General features: G+C 43.4%; 1 protein-coding gene across 1 annotated transcript; it reads left to right on the forward strand.

The window, feature by feature from the left end:
• The first annotated feature begins 6062 nt into the window (after positions 1-6062).
• Positions 6063-11288, forward strand: xbp1 (X-box binding protein 1). The gene is made up of 5 exons (XM_068005684.1): positions 6063-6464; positions 7041-7137; positions 7386-7505; positions 8787-8950; positions 11004-11288. Exons 1-5 carry the CDS (start codon positions 6241-6243, stop codon positions 11191-11193), a joined length of 795 nt encoding a protein of 264 aa, XP_067861785.1. The 5' UTR covers positions 6063-6240; the 3' UTR covers positions 11194-11288.
• The last annotated feature ends 5494 nt before the right edge of the window (positions 11289-16782 follow it).

Raw genomic sequence — 16782 nt, forward strand, 5'->3', positions numbered from 1 at the left:
CAGCCAAAACTTTGTCTGAAGTGACAGAGTGCCCTGCTGCAATAAATGATGTTTTCTCCCCACCTGTCAAATAAGTATTTGCATCTCCCACTGGCTGCTGGCTGAAACACGTCTGTTGCAACAGGGAGTGTTTCCCACAGCACGGGAAACACGCTGAGGATCCTTGCCAAAATGTCTAGTCAATCAAGAAGTTCAAGTACTTCAACTATTTGACAAACTATGCAAATTATCATCCCGCCAGCTTTAATTGCTGGTTGGACTTCCGCATTCGGGAGGCGCGGGGACACCCAGGAGTGTCACTGGGGAAACCCGGAAGTCGGCGGGTTGGAGCCGGGCTCCGAACCCACTCGGGATTTCAGCGATTTTCGGAGCCCCCAACGCACCCGCTCCTGCACCCGAAAATCGAGCCCTGAGTCTTGCTCCTGTGCTATGTATGTTAACGAAAATTAACGGGAAAAAAATTTGTCTGTGAAGCACTGTTAAGATCCAGTTAAAAGTTTGTTTGAATTGCACGGGGCATTTGAGTCGAGGTGGGAAGGAATATAAACAAGAAATGTATCATGGACTCCAGCCCAGAACATGCTCAACAACCTTAGAAAGATTCTTAGGGTGCAACGCACACTGTCATTTTAACCCTGGTCTGATATGTTCACTATCATATGAGCTGTGAAGAATCAAAACTTAATTTTCCTTTTTTAGGAAATCCCATTTTACGTAAAGACATGTATTTCCTTTGTTAGCGATCTAATCAGGACTTTGATGGAATACTCTCCACTTGCCTGGATGAGTGCAGCTCCAACAACACTCAAGAAGCTCGACACCATCCAAGATAAAGCAGCCCGCTTGATTGGCACCCCATCCACCACCCTAAACATTCACTCCCGTCACCACCGGCGCACAGTGGTTGCAGTGTGTACCATCCACAGGATGCACTGCAGCAACTCGCCAAGGCTTCTTCGACAGCACCTCCCAAACCCGCGACCTCTACCACCTAGAAGGACAAGGGCAGCAGGCACATGGGAACAACACCACCTGCACGTTCCCCTCCAAGTCACACACTATCCCGACTTGGAAATATATCGCCGTTCCGTCATCGTCGCTGGGTCAAAATCCTGGAACTCCCTTCCTAACAGCACTGTGGGAGAACCGTCACCACACGGACTGCAGCGGTTCAAGAAGGCGGCTCACCACCACCTTCTCAAGGGCAATTAGGGATGGGCAATAAATGCTGGCCTCGCCAGCGACACCCACATCCCATGAAGGAATTTAAAAAAAAAATTAATTTCAAATCAAGTTTTTTCTGTGCAGAATCTTTATTGTGTTTTTGCCAGAATTCTTAGGCAGGCCCTGTAGATAAATTAGGATTTTGTCCATTTTGCTGAACCGTTATGCATGAATTTTGTGCACACGATGACTTGATTACCTTTTCATCATTTATGCTGGTTATGTGTTCATTTAAGTTCTTCACCTGTGGGATTGTTCTCCTTAGAGCACAGAAGGTTAAGGGGAGATTTAATTGAAGTGTTCAAAATTACGAGGGGTTTTGATGGAGTAAATAGGGAGAAACTGTTTCCACAGGCAGGAGGATCAGTAACCAGAGGACAGATTTAAGATAATTGGCAAAAAAGCCTGCGGGGAGATGAGACATTTTACATAAGTTGTTATAATCTGGAATGCATTTCCTGAAAAGGTGGTGGAAGCAGATTCAAAAGTAACTTTCAAAAGGGACTTGGATAAATACTTAAAAAGGAAACACATTTGTAGGGCTTTGGGGAAAGAACAGGGGAGTGAGGCTAATTGGATAGCCCTTCCAAGCATTGGCACAGGAACGAGGGGCTGAATGGCCTCCTCTTATGCTGTAAGATTCTATGATTCTTATGAAAACACAAGTGAGGTATTGTCATTCCTGCTACCAAAATTGATGGGACTGGATTGTTAAATTTTATTATAAGAAGTTAAGAAACTTTTTTTTGATAAAGAGCAAAATATGTCCTTTTTATATTTTTTTAAACAATTGGAAAACCACCATATGACTCTGACCTAGTAAGATTCTACCCCAGTATCTGATACTGCATACCTGATGTGAGTCCTGCACCATCTCATGCACTGCACCAATGCCACACATGCAACATAATGCTGCTAATTTGGTAACAATGTGAAAATGGTGCAATTGGCCTGAACGCAGTGGCTCCTAGCTGCAGTTATACTGCAGGCGGTGCAAGGCTACAAAGTACACACCCCACTGTTCACCACACATTGCATGTACAAATGTCCAAGCGCGATGCATGTGTTCAAGCAGACACCCATGAGACTCCTGGACCCACAGTCTCAACCTTTCCCCTTCCGTCCCTCCAAAAGTAGTAGGAGGAGATAGTATTGCCTTGACTTTCCATCCCCATCGTTGATTAGGGAATGTCTCCATGGCAGGGGGTGAGGGATGGTGGGAGGGCAAGACTCATCTGCAACAGAGATGCATCCCAACCTAATAGTTGTTATGATCTGGAATGCACTGCCTGATAGGATGGTGAAAGCAGATTCAATGGTAACTTTCAAAAGGAAATTGGATATATATTTGAAAAGGAAATATTTGCAGGGCTATGGAGAAAGAGCAAGGGAGTGGGACTAATGGAATAGCTCTTTCAAAGAGCCAGTACAGGCAAAATGGGCTGAATGGCCTCTTTCAGTGCTGTATGATTCTATGAAACGCATGTCACATTGCCACAATGCGGCTCATTTAAATTCCGGCCTTTGGCTGGGGGTCCCATTTAAAATGGGAACGGAGTTTTGTTGCAGCAGGCTTCCAGGGCTTGGGGGAGTATGGTGATGTATGCAGGTGGCCTTGTGCAAGGACCCGTTCTGTGGGATCTTAATAATAATGGCGGGCCCAGCCCTTTGAATGCAGGTTCCCTGGGCCCATAAGGCACCTTCTGCGTCCAGCAGTCAACCGACCCAAATGTTGAAATATAATTCAGAGGGTGCATTTATTTTCCACACTCCTGCTGATAGATGGGCGAGCGCATTCTGAGCCGCTGGGCCCAGGCACTGGGAAATTGGGTGGGGTGTGGGGCACGAGGAGACGGAGAGTGTCACCGAACACTTTCCCACCCCTGCCCCAAATCCATTGAATGCTCTTGGGCTTGGCCCAGGTCAAGGATATGAGGGGCCCATGGTAGGGGGAGGTCGCTCTGGCTGCCTGCCTCTCTTCCATGGTATTGTCCGTGCCCGGTTGGCCTTGAAGCGGAAACATACGGCATCCACCAGTACGCATGAGGCCTTCCGTGACCAGTGGACAACGCAAGGTATGGAGTGTCTCCTAGACTCCAACAGTAATATTGTTATTTAAATTGTTATGGTTATTTTTGGCTTTGCTGCTTATATTAAGCATCTTAGTTTAATTAGACCCATTGTTTATTTTATTATATTAGTGGTGCCCTTAAAGGACTGATTTTTGTTTGGTGACCCTGGGCTGTCACCCTGGGCTATTGGTCCGTTTAGAAAAGGCCCAAGTCCACTGAAAAATCGGCACAAAGTCTAGACCTATAACTCCACGATGCTCACCCGGCACCACTCCACATGACTGGTGTTGCATCAGCTGTGACAGCTGGTTAAAAGGACCTGTGTGAAACTGGTTATCCTGGATATTGTACCAGGGGATAAGTGTCAAGTAACAAAGATCCAACCAATTTTCAGGACAGTATCATTAACTTATTATTTGAAATTCTTTTTGACACTTTTGAAGTAAATCAGAGCAAAAGGAACGATTCCATTTTTAATATTCTCAGTCAGTTCATGTGCGATATTACCTAAGGCGATATAACTCGTTTCAGCCCTGCGAGAGCTTTTCAGCTTTCAAAGTACACAAGCCCTTTCTGTCCTGTAAACTCGATACCTACAGACGAACGCAAGATAGATTTAGACTTATTTTACGTGTTTTCAACCATGAACACTGTCAGAAAATTGTTAAAGATTTTGGATAAAATAAATGAGAAACAGAACGTATACGTTGTATTTCAGTCGTGTAACTGGGTATGCTTTAGTTGTACCCTTTAAGAAATTGGATGAACAGTCCGTGCTGGAATACATACGGCGTTTAGGGAAATGTACAGCTCTTCAAATGAAAAAAGCCTTCATTAGGAAACAGCTGATGCAATACCCCGGGCTACCAAGGAAACACAGAGAGTTCAGATAACTGAAAGTCGGGGGTGGGGAGGATATGGTTCTCTTACAGGCGATTGAATCAGTCTGGCATGAACCAGGAAACTTTCAGCATTAAAGAAATACATTATTATTACAGATATGGATATATAAACATAATTATTATCATTATAGATATATGTGTAATATCTATATATAATTATCCCTATAGATATATGTGTGTAATGATATGTAATTATTATCCTTACAGAGATTATATATATGTGTGTGTTATACATTGAACCTACAGCCCATAAACAGGCCATTCTGCCCAACTGCTCTATGCCAGTGTTTATGCTCCAGAGGAGCCGCCTCCCTCCCTACTTCATCTAAACCTATCAAATTACCCTTCTATTCCTTTCTCCCTCATGTGCTTATCCAACTTCCCCTTAAATCTAACTATGGTATTTTCCTCAACTACTCCTTGTGGTAGCACGTTCCACATTTTTACCACTCATTGGGTAAAGAAGTTTCTCCTGAATTCCCTATTGGATTTATTATAATTACTTTATAAAATATTTTATATTTATGACTTCTAGTTTTGGTCTCCCCCACAAGTGGAAACATTTTCTCTACATCTACCCTATCAAACCCTATCATTATCGTAAAGACCTCTATCAGGTCACCCCTCAGCTTTCTCTTTTCCAGAGAAGAGTCCCAGAGTCCCTGGATCTTTATTGCACCCTCTCCAATGCCTCTATATCCTTTCTATAATATGGAACTGTGCACAGTACTCCAAGTGTGGTCTAACATAACTTCTCTGCTTTTCAAATCTATCCCTCCAGAAATGAACCCTAGTGCTTGATTTTCCTTTTTCTGGCCTTATTAACCTGTGTCACTATTTTTAGTGATTTGTGTATCTGTACCCCTAGATCCCTTTGCTCCTATATCCTGTTTAGACTCTCATTATCCAAGCAGTATGTGGCCTCCTTAATCTTCTTACCAAAATGCATCACCTCACACTTATCTATGTTGAAATTCATTTGCCAATTACAAGCCCGTTCTGCAAGTTCATCAATGTCCTCTTGCAATTTGATGCATTCTTCCTTTGTAATTGTACTTCTGATTCCCGAATCCAAATTGTTAATGCAAATTGTGAACAACAGTGGTCCCAGCACTGATCCCTGTGGAACACCACTTCCCATCTTTTGCCAGTCTGAGTAGCTACCGTTAACCCCTACTCTCTGTTTTCTGTTTTGTAGCCAACTTACTATCCATTCTGCTACCTGTCCCCTGACTCCACATGCTCTGACCTTAACCATGAGTCTACAATGTGGTGACTTATTGAAGGCCTTTTGACAACCCAAATATATTACATCTACTACATTACCCTTGTCTACTCTTTCTGTTAATTCTTCAAAGAATTCAATAAGGTTGGTCAAAGGTGACTTTCCCTTCTGAAATCCGTGCTGACTATTCTTTATTATATTTTCGGTCTCTAGATAGCTTTCTGTTTCATCTTTTGAGTAAAGATTCCATTATCTTTCCTACCACCGGTGTTAAGCTATTGTTCCCTGGACTTGTTCTATCTTCCTTTTTAAATATAGGAATCACATTAGCTGTCGGCCAGTTCTCTGGCACTTTTCCCTTATCTAGTGAATTTTTATATATATGTAATAGTGCCTCTGCTATCTCCTCCCTAGCTTCTTTTAATATTTGCGGATATATATACACATGATTATTATCCTTCCAGATATATATAAGTGTGTGTGTGTTATAATATATATTTTTATAGGCTGCAGCAGCTTAATAAACAAGATCTGACGCAATCTGGGCTATTACTTTGAACAGTAAGTCACCAATAAGACTGTGGGGTTTCGGTGATGCACAGCCTGCTCTGCCAATGGTGTTTAAACACGATGGTTGAAATTGACTCAGGAGTGCAGTGTAAGCGCAGACGGAGTGTAACAGAGCGCCTGGGAGGGAACCTCCTGCCAGCCCCAATAACCCACCATCGGGATACCACGTCCTCCTCCCCCCACCCCACCCACCCACCCCTTTTTCCTCGATACATTGTAACGGCGAGAGATTTTTTTTTTGGCGAAGATGGTGGCGATGAACGCCGCGGGCTCGGCGAAAGTGCTGCTGATCCCGGGAGGGAAACAGAACGGGCTGGAAATCAGCCGGCACGTCTCGGTGGTGTACCCGGCTCAGAGCGCGTCCGTCGCGGCTTGCGAATCGCTCCACCACGACTCCTCGGGATCCAGCCATGCTCATAGGAAAAGGCAGCGGCTCACTCACCTGAGCCCGGAGGAGAAGGCGCTCCGCAGGTAGGGCGCTGACAATGTAGGAATGAATGTGGTCTTTTTACAGAACAGTGCGGTACATGGTTTAAAGCGTGACAAGAACCGGCTGTGATCTACAGCGTGGGGATTTCCTGATGCAGAATGTAATTTATGTGAATTGTGTAACTGTAGATTCTAATGTTAAACGCAAATGTTGGGATCGCATGGTCGGCTGACCAGTGATATTTGGGATTTTGTGCTGTTCTGTTTTATTCCCATTAAATGTCTGTCTGATGCCGTTCTGCCTGCGTGGCAACTCGCCCTAGACTTACGCAACGCCCTCTCGACCTTTGACTCACTCACTATACGTGCATATATTCTAACTCTGTCTATATTGTATCTGCATATAATAGAGATTTCAATGTCTATACTGCATGTATAACATATATGTAGATATTCTCATTGTGTGTGTGTGTGTATATATACATCTGTTTCCTAGACTGTGCATACACACTTACAAAAAATAAGCACCTTTACAACGAAGTCTTACAAGTATTAGCTTTTGTTTTGCTCTTGGGAAGGAAAACCATTTTAATCATAGTTTTATTCGCGTTTTAAAAGGAAGCTGAAAAACCGAGTGGCGGCACAGACAGCCCGGGACAGGAAGAAAGCTCGCATGTCTGAACTGGAACTGCAAGTGTTGGAGATGGAATCCGAGGTGAGGAGAATAACATTCCGTTAATTCTACAATAGGCATCTGTCGGTGGTTGAGACTGGGTTTGGCTGAGTCCCCTCTGACTGCAATGATTTAAATTGAAAGACCTCGAAAGGACTTCATTCCCCACGGAGAGAGGAAAGGACTGTAGTTAAATATTTTGCTGGCACCAGCTGGAGGCTGTCGCTTGTGTTTCTCAGATCCACAAATTTGGGTTTTCCTAACAAATTTTTCTCTCCTCCTCTTCACAGAATCAGAAACTGCAAATTGAAAACCGACTTTTACACAAGAAGACACACAGTCTACTGTCTGAGAACCAGGAGCTCCGACAGAGACTGGGCATGGAAGCTCTGGATACAGAGAAAGAGAAGGTAATGAGAGTCCATGGATCATCTGCCTGTGTGACTCATCGCAGGATTAGTCAAGTTTGAGAACACTCGTGTGCTTTTTATATAACATGGTGGAATTGCCACCTTTGCTTTTAGTACTGGGGGAGCTGGTGAATGGTTTTGCCCTCTCTGTATCCTGGAGAGGTGTTGGAATGTGTGCAAAACTGGCATGTGGGCAGGTGAGCTGTGGTAACCAGGAAACTGAAATTTGCATATTTGTTCCTGATTTGTGGTTTTGTTTCACTTCCCTGACTCGACCTCCTGCCAGCTGCCAATTTACAGAGCAAATTATTTGCATAAGTTAACATTTAAATCGATCTTTAGTTCCTCTTGTTAAGTCAGGTTGGTCTTGATATGCTGGTAACTGTCCCTGCACCTTTTTATATCTGGGCCATTGTGGCAAACTCTTGATTTCAAAATCTTTTGGTAAAGTGTGATTGGAATTGTGGAACCATTGAGCATTGTTATTGCCCAGGTCTGTTAATACCCCAGATATGACTCCTAGCATTTGGTTATTTGATTAACCATGCATTACTGCATCTTCTCTTAACTTTCCCTCCAATTTTCTTATTTCATCATTCTCCTTACTCACCTATCTTAACCACAGTGCTGTTGCCTTAAAGACTGAATTTCAGGCCAGCTCAGTTTTTGGACCTGCCGTGGTTATTCCGCTTTGAAGACGCTCGCTGAAGAACTGTTAAATTAGTATGCTCTCTTAACAAACTCATGTGAATTATTGAGAACCCAAGTGTCAGGTTTGTGCAGCAGTGAGGTTATAAATGTTAAATCAGGAGTGGCCATGACATTTCCTGATTGTGCCAGCCCCTCCATTTGTGAGCAAGGGAAAATCTCTTTACTGTGAGAACACACCATTTGTTGGTGGGGGAGAATTTCATGTCCCAATAGTTGCTCTGTTCCCAATTCCAAATGATGATTGCTTATAGTTGATCAGTCTCCTGTGCGTCCTATTTTTTTTCCCCACCATTGGCAGCTTTGCCTTCAGCTGCCTCAGCCCTAAGCTCTGGAATTGCCTCTCTGCCCCCTCCCTCCTTTTTTGAAGGCGCTCCTTTACACCTAGCTCTGATCAAGCCTGTCCTAATATTCCCTTGTGTCTCGGTGTCAAATTTTGGTCTGATAATGCTCCTGTGAAGCCCCATCGGCCATTTTACTATTATGGGTGCTATATAAATGCAAGTCTTTTTTTGTTGATAAAAGCTCGTGCTGGTGCTTTCTGGCTAAGCCTTTGTTCTGTTTGTTGTGCAGGTACTTCTACAGGCCAGGGTGGATGAAATCAGCCTGGCGGCCGGGTCAGCTGAGTCCGCAGCACTCAGACTACGTGTGCCTCTGCAGCAGGTGCAGGCCCAGCTGTCTGCCAGTCTGACAACTTCCACATGGATACTGAGAGCATTGACTCTTCAGACTCTGAGGTAAGTGCTGGGACTGCATTGGGCCAGAGGGGCAGCAAGGTGGGCTGGGATCAAGCACATCTCTGGTCACATTCAGTCAACCCAAAGCTCAATTTATCATGCTGAGCAATTCATGGGGCACTGTACTGTGAGCATTAATTACTGTCTTAAACATTGCATAAGCCAGCCATTGCTACATATTTAACCAAAATTGTATGGTAGTGGAAAGTAGGCACATTTCCTTATCACTGAGCAGTTTCTAGTGATTTGAGGCTCAATCTACAAAAACATGTGACCATTCATTACATACATCAGAAGTAGAATACCATAACTATCTGTGATCTATATGATATACATCTCCACTCTGGGGTGATTCATTTTTGAAGAAGAGCAAGGCATTTCTCCCTCAACCAACACCTAAAAACATATTATCTGGTCATAATCACATTGCTGTTTGTGGGACCTTACTATGTGCTCATTGGCTGCCATAATTCCTACAATGCAACAGTGATTACACTTCAAAATTACTTAATTGGCTGTACAGCACTTTGGGACTTCTTGAGATTGTGAAAGGCACTATATAAATGCAAGTCTTTCTTTATGAACATGATTCATTCATAAACCTGGTAAATTCCGTGGGCAGCTTCACAAGTGCCTATAGTGTTTTTTTTTAATTAAAAAAAGTCCCAGGGTGTTTTATTGGAGGTGGGAAATATAAAGGAACAGATGCTGAGCTATTGTGGGAATAATGGGAGCAGTGACTGAGAACTTGGTTGAAAGGCTGTGTCTTGAGATGGCTTTTAAAGGTGGAGAGAGGTGCAGAGGGGAATTTGAGTGGGGACGAGGTGGCTGAAGGATCTGTCACCAAAGATGAGGGGAGGGGGGGTGGAATTCAGAGCTGGAAGACCATTGTCTGTGACATATACACTAATGGAGACATGGCACCAATGTGACCGCTCTCCCCATATCCCACACCAACCATCCTATTGGGTCAGATTGCTAATTAGTGGCAAATTAGGAACCGTTGGGCAAGTGACTTGCTTTCACTCAGATCCACCAAGAAACCAGGATTTTGTATAAACTAAATTGGCGAATTCGGGCAGCAGATCATTGCGATGTGTGGACATTTGTGGAATATTGTGCAGCACCAGATCACTTGTCCTACCAAGCCTGAATGGGGAATTTGATTGAGTCAGACCTTTTACAGCCAGGAAATCAATTGCTTGTGCCTGGGCTGGATTCAGACTTGGGCTGGGAGGTGAAGTGTCAGTCAAACCCAACACTGCCATCAATTAGAAAGTAATCTTGACTCGCTTTTTATTCTGAATTCACATAACTTGTCTAACTGTGTATACTAATCTTGACTGCATTCTAACTACACGCTATGTACTAACCTTGACTGCATTCTAACTACACGCTATGTACTATCCTTGACTGAGTAGCTATTCATTTGGACTGAACAAATTTCCACATTTTCCAATTGATATAAAAGTTGCGTTTTAAATTCAGAAAATCCTGTCAACAATGACTTTAAAATTGTCCTGAAATAATGGAGCAGGATTTATCCTGTCATGAGTGTCAAGCTAACTGGTGTTCAGTCTTGTAAAACTTGCTGCCTTGTTTTTGTTATACACTTGTGTCCAGCATGTGTTTGACATGACTTTTATGACCTATTGGTGCATACAGCTCAACATTGCTGCATTGTAACATGTACCACAAAGATTGCTGCACAAGAGATATCACCGATAATTTGAGGTCTTGCTGTGTGAATGTGAGCGCACTAACAGGAGAAATTCCTTTTGCCGACTATTTTGAGGGAGGGACTAACTAGGTTAATGTATCTGTTCAAATACTGGACAAAGACCATTCATACAGACACTTCTTAATCCATCTTGATTGCCCTAAATCAGCAGCAAGTGGGTGACCATATTACCTGAATTGAGGCTGTATTCCAACTCGCAGAATTGCATACTGCACTTTAGTGATTTTAACTTGAATTTTCTGATTTACTGGAAGTTATATCTGTTGGTGCTACAGAAATGTCTGACTGGACTGACTTGTTTTCTTCTCACAGTCTGATCTCTTCCTGGGCATTCTGGACTACTTTGATCCAGAAACCTTGCTCCGACTCAGTGAAGAGGAGTCTCGATCCTTTGCTGACCTGGGAGAGTGTGCCTACAGTGAAGACAATGGTTCCCTACCACCCTCCCCCTCTGGCCCTCTGGGGGCCCCATCAACAAAGCTGGAAGCCATTAATGAACTGATCCACTTCGACCACTTCTACCATAAGCCTCTTGCTGAGGCCAGCTTAGTACAGAGCGGCGAAACTGCCATCAAAATCGAGCAAGCATCTTTCAGTAGCCCGGATGAAGGAATAGCCGAGGCCCCTTTACAAATGGAGCTCAAACAGGAATCCTTGGAAGATGAGTTCATCACCGAACTGGGACTTAAGAACATTCTTTCATCCAGGCAAAGTCAAGAAAAGCCCAACTGTCCCTTAGATTCCTATAGTGACTCTGACTATGAAGGATCCCCATCCCCTCTCAGTGACATGTCCTCCCCACTAACTCTGGACAACAGCTGGGAGGACACTTTCACCAGTGAACTCTTTCCCCAATTAATAGCAGTTTAATGGTCATGGTGACTCCTAAAGCTTGGTCCAGGTGGAGCTGGATTCAGTCTAGTGCATCCAAGGCAGCTTGCTTGCAATGCCTAAGCACATGGTAAGCAAGTTTCCTTGTTTGCACTATAACCTGCAGAAATTTGAACCCTGGTTAACATGTAACTATAAAACCAAGTCCCAATTCATGTGCATTTGTCTGTATAGGCATCAAAGTATGATGCAGCATCTCAACCTCTAACAGGGCTGGAGGTTCCTCAGACCAGATGCTTTAGCGGGCACCTAATTGGGTGTATATCATTGGAAATTCATTGATACAGGAGCTTGTATCTTCAAAGTCTTCATTCGCTCTCTTGTATACCTGGTATATAGATGACAGGTGTAGAAATTGAGGCAACAAGCATTGCTTCCTATTGTAAATTATTTGTCCCAATATTTTGCATTTATTAGACATATAATACTGGAGTACCACAATGCTGTGGTGTACATGGGCCATTCTCTTTCCCCCCCCCCCCCCACTTCCCTATTTAAATATAGTACTTGCATGTGTATAGATGCACACTATATACTAGACTTATTTTTCTGTAATTAAAATTTACTATGTAAATGCTTATGAGTCTGATTTTCATGATGGGCTGTATGTAACTGTAAGATGCTTACTCAATTTTAATATTTAAACTTGTGCAATTAAAAAAAAGTGCAATAATTTCTGTGATCCTGGTGAGTTTATTATACTGAAACACAAAAGTATATAATTATTGTGACAATGCTAAGACATGTGACTTATGATCAAATACCAGACTGAATCAGTGAAGAACCCACAATCTGTCACACTCTCTTTGCTATTTTTCTCCTCCCTCACCTTATGTTAGGGGCACAGCTCATGGTTGCTGGTTGTCCTCCGGGAACCTTTTCACATGTGTCCATTCTTCATTTGTTTGCTTGGGCAGTCAGTTAAGCTATTCCACTGTATGAGGCATCACATTGTCTACGCCTGCATCTTTTCCAACCAGGGGCCAACGAATAGCAACCCAGAGCTGGAACCCTGGCTAATTTTCATCGGCCCAGCCAATTGTGTCCCTGCCGCCACTGTGGCAGGAATCGGCTAATGCAGCACAGGGCAGAGCTGCTTTTATGTTGTGTTTAGTGGGTGGGGCCTGATCTGCCGATCTTCCACAGGCAGCAGCAACCCCACAGTAGAGTTGGTGGATTTGCTAAAATCTGCTGCTGGCATACCCACATTAGTGATATTTCCCCTCCCCTTACTGAATTCTGCAGTGTCAAGTTTATTAGAATTCTCCCAGTTCAGATTGTCGTAGGATATGGCTGCTGACTCTTGGATGTTGAGGCCTAGATTTTTCCAATCAGATTTTTTTTTAATGCTGGGATTTATTTTAAATAGGTGACCATTAAATGCCAATTGGAACATTTAGACTTGTGACAGATGAAGCTGCCTAATGAAGACAAATTTTGGCCAGTCCTTTTAAAAGCAGAGAATCTTGCAGCACAGAAGGAGGTCATTCGGCCCATCATGTCTGTGCCGGCTCTTTGAAAGAGCTATCCAATTAGTCCCATTGCCTAGCAATTTTTTTCCTTTCCGAGTGTGTAATATATCCAATTCCCTTTTGAGTGTTACTATTGACTCTGCTTCCACCACCCTTTCTGGCAGTGAATTCCAGATCATTTCAACTCACGACATAAAAAAAGTTCTCATCTTCCATTGGTTCTTTTGCCAATTACCTTAAATTGGTTTCCTCTGGTTACTGATGCTCCATTAGAAACAGTTTCTCCTTATTTACTCTATCAAAATTTTGAAAAGCCTTATTAAATCTTCCCCCTTCTCTGCTCTAAGGAGAACAACCCCAGCTTAACATAAGAAATAGGAGCAGGAGTAGGCCAATTGGTCCCTCGAGCCTGCTCCGCCATTCAATAAGATCATGGCTGATCTGATCCTAACCTCAAATCTAAATTCATGTCCAATTTCCTGCCCGCTCCCCGTAACCCCTAATTCCCTTTACTTCTAGGAAACTGTCTATTTCTGTTTTAAATTTATTTAATGATGTAGCTTCCTGGGGCAGCAAATTCCACAGACCCACTACCCTCTGAGTGAAGAAGTTTCTCCTCATCTCAGTTTTGAAAGAGCAGCCCCTTATTCTAAGATTATGCCCCCTAGTTCTAGTTTCACCCATCCTTGGGAACATCCTTACCGCATCCACCCGATCAAGCCCCTTCACAATCTTATATGTTTCAATAAGATCGCCTCTCATTCTTCTGACTCCAATGAGTAGAGTCCCAATCTACTCAACCTCTCCTCATATGTCTGCCCCCTCATCCCCGGGATTAACCGAGTGAACCTTCTTTGTACTGCCTCGAGAGCAAGTATGTCTTTTCTTAAGTATGGACACCAAAACTGTATACAGTATTCCAGGTGCGGACTCACCAATACCTTGTATAACTGCAGCAATATTTCCCTGTTTTTATATTCTATCCGCCTAGCAATAAAAGCCAACATTCCGTTGGCCTTCTTGATCACCTGCATACTAACTTTTTGATTTTCTTGCACTAGGACCCCCAGATCCCTTTGTACTGCAGTACTTTCCAGTTTCTTGCCATTAAGATAATAACTTGCTCTCTGATTTTTCCTGCCAAAGTGCATAACCTCACATTTTCCAATATTGTATTGCATCTGCCAAATCTCCGCCCACTCACCCAGCCTGTCTATATCCCCTTGTAGGTTTTTTATGTCCTCCTCACTCTCCACTTTCCCTCCCATCTTTGTATCATCTACAAACTTTGATATGTTACACTCGGTCCACTCCTCCAAATCGTTAATATAGATTGTAAAGAGTTGGGGACCCAGCACCGACCCCTGCGGAACACCACTGGCTACTGGTTGCCAGTCCGAGAATGAACCATTTATCCCAACTCTCTGCTTCCTGTTAGATAACCAATCCTCCACCCATGCCAGAATATTACCCCCCAATCCAGTGATTCTTTATCTTGAGCAATAATCTTTTATGTGGCACCTTGTCGAATGCCTTCTGGAAGTCTAAATACACTACGTCCACTGGTTCCCCTTTATCCACCCTGTACGTTATGTCCTCAAAGAACTCAAGCAAATTTGTCAGACATGACTTCCCCTTCGTAAAGCCATGCTGACTTTGTCCTATTAAATTATGTTTATCCAAATGTTCTGCTACTGTCTCCTTAATAATAGACTCCAAAATTTTACCCACCACAGATGTTAGGCTAACTGGTCTATAATTTCCAGCCTTCTGCCTACTACCCTTTTTAAATAAGGGTGTTACATTAGCAGTTTTCCAATCTGCCGGGACCTTTGCCGAGTCCAGAGAATTTTGGAAAATTATTACCAAAGCATCCACAATCCCTACTGCCACTTCCCTCAAGACCCTAGGATGTAAGCCATCAGGTCCAGGGGATTTATCCGCCTTGAGTCCCATTAATTTACTGAGTACCAATTCCTTAGTGATTTTAATCGTATTTAGCTCCTCCCCCCCCCCCCCCCTCGAGCCCCCTGTTTGTCCAGTGTTGGGATATTCTTAGTGTCCTCTACCGTAAAGACTGAAACAAAATATTTGTTCAGCATTTTTGCCATCTCCATGTTTCCCACCATTAATTTCCCGGTCTCATCCTCTAAGGGACCTACATTTGCCTTAGCCACCCTTTTTCTTTTTATATAAAGCTTCTCCAGTCTCTCCATATATTTGAAGTCCCTCATCCCTGGTACCATTCTAATAAATCTCTGCACTCTATTGAAGTTGTGATAGGTTATTATTCTCCTATGGAGGATGCCCAGCTCACACTGCTGCCATGTAATCTCGGATGGTTGCCACTTTGGCTCTGGGGCCCAATGTCGACAGGGGACTACAAAGCATCACAGAGTCCTGGGGGTGATTTTTAAACCCCAAGAACAGGTGGGAGTTGAAAATAGTTTTTTTGGGTCGCAACTGCAACATTTTCGGGCTTTGCATTCCCAGTGGGAAGCCTGTGTTAAACTCAACGTTAAACCCGGAAATAAAACCAGATTGCGGTCGTGACCCAAAAAACATCTATTTTCAACTCCCACCGCCCCCCCACCCACCCATTCTTGGGGTTTAAAATCACCCCCTGCACTCTGTTCTCGTGCAGAGCCGTAGCACTGCTGAGGTGACATATCAGGAAAGTGGTTTTGGCTCCACGAGAGAGGCATCTGCTGTCCTCTCAGGACGACAGCATGCCATCTTCCCACAGCCAGGGTAAGAGTGTCTGTGCTCAGTGTATTGCCACTCCAGTGTGCTGTGTCTCTGCATTCTCCTGCTAATCCAAACTCTACGACCCAAAGACCTAAATCTACATCGATAATTAATCTGGTTAAGTCCAATTAAATAACCTGTTCTAAAAGGTCTGCAACTTGGCCACTGCAGGACGTAATCTGTAAAATTGATCGTGACAGTGAGATCCTGATTTAATATTATGCTTTTTTTACTTTGATTGGACCATATATAAGACTGTTGTATTATTGGTTCACTCCTTAGATGGAGGGGGCAGTTATGCTGATTTCTGATTACCCACTGTTAGTCCAATTAAAATAGTCCTGTTCTAAAAAGCCAGGGCCCAACTTGTGCTGGACTATTCCACTGAATGATATTTGTTGTCAGAGCTGCAATTATTTGATTTTATAAAAATATTAAGGAAAACATGCAGGAAGATTATTTTGAAAAACCATAACCAAAGAAGAAAATCCCCAGAAATTTCTGGGCCAAGCCAAAAAGACCACCAAAACCATCCTTCAGATCCTATCTCGCAGTAATATCTCTAGAATTTTTCTTTGCTCTGATTTTCCATTTCAGAACAGGGAGTTGACACAGGAGTTAATCTCGTTGGGTATAAAAGTGGGACTTTTCAGTGATTCAGTTGTGTACTGAACCCATCCAGTCTGCTGGTCCCACTGTTCGACCTCCTGGCTCGTTCCTCACTCAGCACTTTCCTTCTGCTCCATTGAGTCTGTATCTTACCAGTATTTTCCTTGCAGGCTGGGTCCACTCAGGCCTAGTTTGGCAATGTTGGTACTATTTGTGAAGTTAGCAAAATCTGCCAGCACACAAGGTCATTATTTTGTGTCATGCAAGTCTGATGATCCAATAGTGCCTGGTAGGCATTAATTCCCATGCCAACACCCTTTCTCGAACTTTTGGACCTATTTCTATCTGAAGAAAGCAAGGTGACGCTGACC

The sequence above is a fragment of the Heptranchias perlo genome, chromosome 25 (assembly GCF_035084215.1).
Source record: "Heptranchias perlo isolate sHepPer1 chromosome 25, sHepPer1.hap1, whole genome shotgun sequence".
Taxonomy (NCBI): domain Eukaryota; kingdom Metazoa; phylum Chordata; class Chondrichthyes; order Hexanchiformes; family Hexanchidae; genus Heptranchias; species Heptranchias perlo.

Bases quoted from the DNA above. Each gene is read 5' to 3' on its own strand.
- xbp1 (XM_068005684.1), top strand. From the start codon at position 6,241: ATGGTGGCGATGAACGCCGCGGGCTCGGCGAAAGTGCTGCTGATCCCG. The intron at 6,465-7,040 runs GTAGGGCGCTGA...GCGTTTTAAAAG, and splicing joins GAGGAGAAGGCGCTCCGCAG to GAAGCTGAAAAACCGAGTGG. The intron at 7,138-7,385 runs GTGAGGAGAATA...TCCTCTTCACAG, and splicing joins TGTTGGAGATGGAATCCGAG to AATCAGAAACTGCAAATTGA.